Below are 8,277 nucleotides of genomic sequence, written 5' to 3'. Positions count from 1 at the left end.
AGATTAGTTGTTATATATGTCACTTCAAAAGCAAAGGCAATAACAACTTAATGCACATTAAAAACAATAAAAAACGAAAAACTGAAAACTCATCAACCATAATTGGAAGGCCGGTAACTTTCCTCTCAAAAGTTACGCTACATATGTAATAATGATTCTTCACATTTTAAGATACCTATGGCCGTAAGCAAATAGAAGATAAAAGTTAATTAAAAACATTTATTCTAAACAGACCGAAACACTCACCAGTCCCTAGGTTGTAAGAAGTTCTAGGAAGAAAAATCGGGATTCGAACCTTGGAAACAACTATAGTCTATATTTAGAATTTTTAGTTACAATTACAAAAATTATACAAGTAAATAGAAATTAATTACATATCAATAAATGTTCTAGTTACTGTCATCACTAAAATGAGATTCATCTTCCCTGAGTTCGACAGTATTTCTAGGTACATGTGGAAAATTAGCTATATATGCTGGCAAAGGTAAATGCACCATCCCTCTTTTTATCATTTCTTTAAACATGTCTTCAACGTTCACATTAGGAGCTGCAGAGGTGAACGTAATGGCTGAATCTACTTTGATTCCCTCCATTTCAGGCAAGTACGGTGCTCCACGCCATTCATTATTCGCCTAAAAACATTTTTATTTTATAGTAAATTATTTTCATTCGCAGAGAAATAATATCAGTATGAATAAATTACAAAAAAAAAGTAATCACACTAAGGAGAAACTGATGTGAATCACCCTCCATTTTATTTACATTTACAAATGATTGAACAAATTGGATGAGAAAGAAGAAAAGAAAATAGTCGAGAAAAAAAAGTTGGAGCCTTGCCGAGCTTTGATTGTTTGATTGATTTGAACTTTGTTCAAAGCAAGAGATTTGATTCGAGAATTCCAAGATCTTAATTAGCATCCAAAAAAATACTTCAATTGTTTGAATTACATTGATATCGGTCTAGATATTAATTACCAAAATTGATCTAGTGAATTTTAGCTCATGAAAGTTTAAATTCAATATGGTATTTTTTGACGCGAGATAGTTACACACCTGTACTGTGTAAGTTTGTAGATTTGTAAGACCTGGTAATACCTCTTCAGCATATCTGGCTCTTTCACTACTTAAGGTAAAATCAACTACTGCGTCTTCTTCCACAACGGTTACTGTAATAAAGCTATTGTTTTAAAATTATTATTATGGCTAAAAATTCAAATGAAAGACCATAATTATATACAAACCTGGTTTAAAATCTTTAACCACCTGCAATGATCTAGAAGCATTAACATCTCTTTCTATCATTCCAAAAAGACTTATAATATCATTACCAAAAAGCAAAATCTCTTCATAATTTTCATATCCCAATCCTTTACAACAAAACTGAAAAATTTATCAACAGTAATTTCTGAAGATATTGCGCCATGATGTGCTTTTATGCACGAGTATTCCTTATGTAGTAAAAATAGTCTAAATACTGCGACAAGTTCGAAGCAGCAGAGTTAATAATTACGTATTTTAACACAAATAAAAATTCCTAGAAAGAGGTTGCACCAATGATGATGACCTACATTGATGCTTTTACAAAGGGCAGCAAAATGTAATAACTAATAAACAATAATAAGAATGTGTAAAAGTAAGTTGGAGAAACCTGAGCTAAGTGCGCAAGGACCGCTAGAAGTAGACATAGACTGGTTTACAAAAAATGTATTTGTCCCACAACAGCCAAGTTCAAGGTAAAAGGAAATATTCACGGCCAACCAGTACCAAGTTAAGACAAAACTAGAAGGAATACGAGTTGTTGCGAAACTAGAACTAAACTAGAAATGCTACATCTTTTTTTGGTTGGCATCGAGAGGATCTTTACTTCAAATTATCGATTAATGGTGCCTATGCTTCAACCCGTAGTGCCCACTGTCAGTACTAAAATCACCCAAAAAAGTTAAGTGATGAGCAGATGTAACTTGAGGGAGAATATTACAAATGAGTCATAATTCAGAATTATTTTTAAGAATTTTAATAAAATTCATGTTTATTGTATTCTTTTTATTTTTATGTTTTGTTTTTTATATTTATTTTATCGAACACAGCATACCTAACTATATTTTCAATAATTTAATGTGGTTTAAGTCGTGTGCTAGTTGCAGTCGAGCGCTCTACCCTTGCTTATAATTGTTATCGTATTGCAACCGAAATCAGACGCCTTTAAAATCTAAAACAGTTATGTAGTCTGACATCAATCACTTAACTGGAGAGCCGAGTAAAGAGAGAAGACCTTTACGAATTAACATGCCATCAACAATTATTTTAACAAAACTTACTGTTAAGTAATCTTCATAACCGGTGGCTTTAGGTGAATAAAATCCATAAGGTTCATTTAGTCTAAAATTATGTACAAAAAAGAAAGGTTTTCCATATTTAACTCCTTTAGGACTTGTTTTCTTTTCTACGGTCATTATATAGATTAAATCATCATCGACTTTCAACATTACTTCCTAAAAAACAGATAAACAAAATTAATAAATTTTATTAATGTATGTCATGTTAATATGTAAATTGTGATGAGAACAAATTGTTTCCACAGTCTCTTTAAATTAAAATAGATACATTATTCTAAAGGAATTCAGATTAAGGGGCTAACTATTAAAAAAAAGTAAATGTTCTGAGATCCCCTAATATGAAATTGTGCTCTAAAATTTTAAAAACTTATGTATAAATTATGTAAGTATACAATAATACAAGTTTAAAACAATTGATTTTGTCAGGTTTGAATGGTACACATTTTTTTTTTTAAGAACAGATTTTCTTTCAGCATTTTGTGATTTTAAGGGTAGCCCCTAATTTCTTAGAAGTAGGAAGAAAAAAATCTTCACGAACTCACCAAGAGTTGTAGTTATGTGTGTCCACTGGACTTAGAAGAAACCTCGCTACCAACTGATCTAACCCCTTCTCTAGATTTACTCATTTTATCTTTATAGTAGTTTATATAATTTATTTTAAAACACATTTTTATATACTATATTTAAAGAAAAATTATCATACTTTATAATGATTAAAACTTACAGCGTCACGGGCTTCAGTCCTGAACGCCCTTATTATGTTTCTCTCAATAACATGAGTTTCAGAAACCTCTTCAAACTCGTTAGCTAACTGAATACCATGCCAATCCTGACTATTGTGATGTATTTTATCTGAAAATAGTAATTCTCTTTTTATACAAGCGAATGTATTGCAGTAAGAACTATTCAAATATTACTCACCAAAAAACTGCAAAGCCCAAAAGATAATCTGCAAGTCCTCAGTTGTAGGATTGGTTGCCTGAAATCATAATGATTAATTTCAGTTTCAAATAAAAACTATTAATGAGGAAATCAAAGTCTAGCAGAATGACAAAGAAGTTGTTTAACATATTCTATAACTCTTCAGCATAAACTAATCTTCTGAAGACGATTAGTTACCATGGATCCACCTACTTTGACATCTGATACTAAATGGTTACACCGATGATTCCAGAATAAATGAAACATTTACTTTGAGACAAAGCGCACTTGGCTGTCTCTGCTGAATGGACAAGTGTTTTCAAGTCTGAGTTCTACACTAAGTTTAGTTACGATTTCGGATAAGTGAGAACGGGACTCAGCTTGTGTTAGGATTTGTATCTGTTCGGATAATCAGATTATATGTAGCTTTATGGAGCCACAAGACCTAAGGATAACAACATAGGTCTAAGTCTTTCCCTAAGGTTTAAGTAGGCGATGTTTTTCTTCACGAGGAGTTGAAGATGAGTGAAGAGACCTGCAAAGATAAAATTTGTACCAATCTTCATATTCTATGAGACAGGAGTAGATCTCTTTAGGGAATTATACCCGTAACAAATCTGAGACTTGTCTGAATGAAGATAAATCCCGCAAATTGACGACTTTCCTCACTAGGCATTATCTTTCTTAAGAAGCACCTGAAGTTGGCTGTAGAACGAGAACTTTGTAACCCTAAAAACTAAACTTCCAACCCAATTAGTAAACTTGACAAGACTTAAAAGTAGATTATAGAACGAGTAGTTAGGAAGATCTATATTTCTGAATAATAATTAGGACACCACAGGATAAACAGATGTTGTAATATTTAGACTTAAAGCAGTTTCAAAATGACCTTAAGAATCTGATTTTGGCAAGAAATTAAGGCAGAATACTAGCTGGAATCGATTAAATACCCCTTGTATAATATCGAACAAGTACTGTCGATAGTATTAAGAGTTTGGCGCCCTATTCTTTAATATAAAACAGCATTTACGCACAAAGATAAGATATCATACGTTTAAATAAATAGGAAGCCAATGTATAAAATGCACTGAAAATTAATTATTTAGAAAAATTATGTTAACAAATAAAGAAATATTGAAAAAACATAATTCTAAATTATTTGAGTTTAATGGTAATTAAACTGGAAAGCTATAAGCTCGGAGTGTCCTTATAAAAGATCGTTATACACCTAACTTTAAAGATAAACATTAAGTAATCCTAATTTTATGTTATATCAATACCAAAATTTAAACATTTGTTTTTTTCTTGGAAAGGATTTAGAATAAGTACTAGTGTATCCCATCCAGCTTCGGTTTGACGATCCCTACCACCGTTAGTATGGATAAGACTTCAGAGAAAAAGTCTGATATGAACGAAATACATATCCTGAAGATTGGTAACAAAGTTAAGTAAAAAGGAACATAAGTACTATTAATTTAAAGTTCACTAAATAATTAAACATATACTAACATACTTCGTACAGTGATGTGGTAGTCATTGCTATAAATTTGCTCTGGCATGATAATCTATTCTTTCTAATGGAAGAACTAACGGCATCCCAGCCTATCTCTGAAAATAGCACTGGAATCAATGATTTAAGTTCTCCAGGTGTAAACTTCTGAAGCAAGGAAGTTATTTGGGAATAAGAGACTCTCATCATATGTGCCTAATAAATACTCAAAAGAATCACACAGTTCTTAATTACAAAACATTTCTGACACCGTAACCGACTACTTTTGAACCGAACGGTAACCCTAACCTCACACATATAAAACTCAGAGCTACTGAAGTACTTGTGATGGGCTATTTGAACTGACTCGGTCCACTGGAACGAATCTAATGGTGGAATGAGTTGATTCAAATCCCTATTTTTAAAAAAAGGGATTCATCCCAAAAAAATTAGAGCAAAATAAAATAAAAAGAATTAATATTGAAGTTTCTTACAATGTCACACAGAAATACCATTTTTAACTGACTTGAGGCTATAATTTAGGAGTCACTGACATATTCTAACTTTTAAAATCAATCCACACCAGAATAAAAAACCTGGCAAACTTAAAATACTGAAGTTTGGAGTGGGGCATAAGTTCCAAGATTTTTTAGAAGGCTGTCAATAATTATAGAATGATAATAATATTATTTATTTTTTAACAGTATGTTCAAATGAAAGAAATATGATTTTGTATATTTTTTCTTAAATTCGCACACCTCCCATACAACTCTAACTTTAGAATGTTAAAGTAATACAAATGCACTAAGTGTACAGAACCCTTTAATGGTTTCATTAATTTTTGTTATATTATTTTCTGAATTTATTTTTAATGTTTTATTAACATATTGAATAACACGTACATACATACATACATATGTATATAGAACGTAGGTGTAACCTCCCTCACTTAGGCAGCCAGAAAACGTTCGGAGTGGAGTGTAGTGCGTGGTGGGAACGATAATAAGTAAAAATGCTAAATCATTTTGAACAAAATTAAGTCCTAAATAGGTCTAGAGAGTCACCTACATGGTTAAATATCAATGTAAGGTAATCCTTTGTAGGTCTAGTGAGTTGCTATGATGATTAAAAGTTGCATTTTTCTTTGTAAAATGATAATGTTAAACTAAGTTTCAGTAGTTTTTGTTTATTTATTAACAAAATCATCTGTTAAGATTTTATAAAAATGCTTGTAAAGATTTTATAAAAATTTATGGTATATAGTGTATAAATATTTTTTTAAAAATAAAAAATGAATGAATTAATGTTATAGTATTTAATTTTCTTAATCTCGTAATCAATATGAAAAAATTAAAATTAAACAAAAATAGTAAATAATATTGTAATCATCTTTCAAAATGATGAAGAAAATAGAAAAAAAAAGGAAAACCTAAATATAAAGTTACAAATGGCCGCTAGAGTCTAGAGAGTGGGAGAAATAAAAAAGAAAATCTTTTAAAAAGGTTAAAAATGGCTGCTAGTCTTGAGAGTGTGTAAGAGCAATAAAACGTTGAAATAGGGCAGCGCGAGCCATCTAGTGGCAGTTTACAGAACTATTTGGCCGTTGTCATGGTGATTTGACGTGCCGCCATTTTGGAATTATTTCCTATATAAGGAAATTCGCCGCTGGGGTGGGAAGGGCGGGACGAGTATTTGCCTTCCGACCTTCGAAGCGACAACATCTCCACTAATTAACACCCATTAACACATTCGATGAACCTTTAAGGGAGAGGGGTGAAAGACTAGGGCTGCGGCAGGCAGGGAGGGATGAATTTGCCTTCCAACCGAACCAATTTTGAACCAAATTACTTACGTCCTAAAAGTTAAGTCCATAAGTCCATTGTTATATTATTTTCTGAATTTATTTTTAATGTTTTATTAACATATTGAATAACACGTACATTATTATTATTCCTGCATTATTAACACCCATTAACACATTCAATGATCCTTTAAGGGAGGTGACGGACTAGATAAAAAAAAATTGTCAAAGTTGGGTGTTTTTCAACGTTACGCTTTTTCGTGCACTGTTTTGACGAGCAACCCTTATACAAGTGTCCTACCGGACAGTTATAATACGTTTGGAGAGACTAGCGACAGAATGATGTTACCCCCTAAGTCATTCAAGTCGTACTGAAGAAAATTTGTTTTAGTTGACGTATAGAAAGAAGTACAGCAGTGATACCTATTGGCCATTTTAGAAACTAGTTTTATTTTGCCTGTTAAGTGGCGCTCTCTGAAGGATTTTTTTGGAACTAATTATTAATTTTCAACTATTTCGATTTTTTGTGCTCTCTGACGGATTTTTTTAAAACTAATGTTATATTTTAATTTTTTTTTGATAATGTGCGTCCTCTGACGGATTTTTTTTGAAACTAATTATTAATTTTCAACTATTTCGATTTTTTGTGCTCTCTGACGGATTTTTTTAAAACTAATGTTATATTTTAATTTTTTTTTTGATAATGTGCGTCCTCTGACGGATTTTTTTTTAAACTAATTATTAATTTTCAACTTTTTCGATTCTTTGTGCTCTCTGACGGATTTTTTTAAAACTGTTATATTTTTTTTTGATAATTTGCGTCCTCTGATGGATTTTTATAGAACTAATTTTTAACTTTTAACTTTCTCTGTATGTTGTGCTCTCTAACAGATTTTTTTAGAACTAATTTTTATTTTTAATGATTTTCTTGGATTTTTATATTTTAATTTTAAAACTTTTTTTGCATTTGATTTATATATATATATATATATATATATATATATATTTCTAAAAAAAGAATATAAAGACTAAATCTATGTAAAAAATAGGTATGCAGAGAAATTGATTTTTTTGTTTAAATTATTTATTCTTCTACTAAGCTATACAAAAAAGGTAAGAAATTCGTATAATTAATTACATTGTGACCTAAACATGCATATTTCATATAACTAAAACATTTCTTAGTAATTGATTCATAACAAAAGTTGTTTTTATATCTTCGTTCAATGTTTTCTCAACGTTTGTGTCATTTCATTTGAACAGTTTTGCGGATATTAGTTAGAATAACAGTATTGGCCTGTTTCAATCAGAAAATCATCATTATTTAATGAAATAAAGTTTAAATATTAAATAAAGTTAATCTTGAAATAAAAAGAGTTCTATCCATTCTAATTTATAGTATATTAAAACTCAACCGTTTCTAATACCTCTTTATCTTTCAGGAGTTAAAGGAATAAATTTAAAAAAAGTTCAGATTAAGTCCGGATTTTAAACGGGTCAGTCTTTTAAAATGAACTCGTAGCATTGTAATACATTGTGACCGTAAATTATTTGAACTTGAATTACTCCTTCGTTGCATTTTTCACTTTTGTACTAAACTTCTTCTGGTCAAGTTACACTTACTGCCCATTAATCATTGGTTTATTAAGTTTTTACATCCATAATAAACCATTTGTCATTTATTTTCATAAGAAGTTCAATATTGTGCAAAATTATTTATATTAATAATA

The 8,277-nt window shown here is 30.5% G+C and overlaps 1 protein-coding gene across 2 annotated transcripts; it reads right to left on the bottom strand.

The window, feature by feature from the left end:
• Nucleotides 1-288: 288 nt before the first annotated feature.
• Nucleotides 289-5,097, bottom strand: LOC141456857 (uncharacterized). Of its 2 annotated transcripts, none has more exons than XM_074133203.1 (7): nt 4,771-5,097; nt 3,258-3,315; nt 3,061-3,188; nt 2,319-2,492; nt 1,242-1,380; nt 1,054-1,166; nt 289-632 (listed from the first exon to the last, which is right to left on the bottom strand). In XM_074133203.1, the coding sequence occupies exons 1-7, from the start codon at nt 4,954-4,956 to the stop codon at nt 390-392; spliced, it is 1,041 nt and encodes a 346-aa protein (XP_073989304.1). In that variant the 5' UTR covers nt 4,957-5,097; the 3' UTR covers nt 289-389. The 2 variants fall into 2 exon arrangements, with proteins under 2 accessions (XP_073989304.1, XP_073989305.1); XM_074133204.1 differs by lacking the exon at nt 4,771-5,097 and adding an exon at nt 3,456-3,811.
• Between the last annotated feature and the right edge of the window lie 3,180 nt (nt 5,098-8,277).

Source organism: Rhodnius prolixus, unplaced genomic scaffold, assembly GCF_049639745.1.
Source record: "Rhodnius prolixus isolate KJV_2025 unplaced genomic scaffold, Rpr scaffold_10, whole genome shotgun sequence".
Lineage (NCBI taxonomy): Eukaryota > Metazoa > Arthropoda > Insecta > Hemiptera > Reduviidae > Rhodnius > Rhodnius prolixus.
Note: the sequence above shows the minus strand (reverse complement) of the source record. Positions and strands in the feature narration are given on the sequence as shown.

Excerpts from the sequence above, each read along its gene's own strand:
- LOC141456857 (XM_074133203.1), bottom strand. The coding sequence starts at position 4,956 with ATGATGAGAGTCTCTTATTCCCAAATAACTTCCTTGCTTCAGAAGTTT. Across the intron at positions 1,381-2,318 it reads GTTATGAAGATTACTTAACA|TTTTGTTGTAAAGGATTGGG; the intron begins GTAAGTTTTGTT and ends TAAATTTTTCAG. Across the intron at positions 633-1,053 it reads TACAAACTTACACAGTACAG|GCGAATAATGAATGGCGTGG; the intron begins GTGTGTAACTAT and ends AAATGTTTTTAG.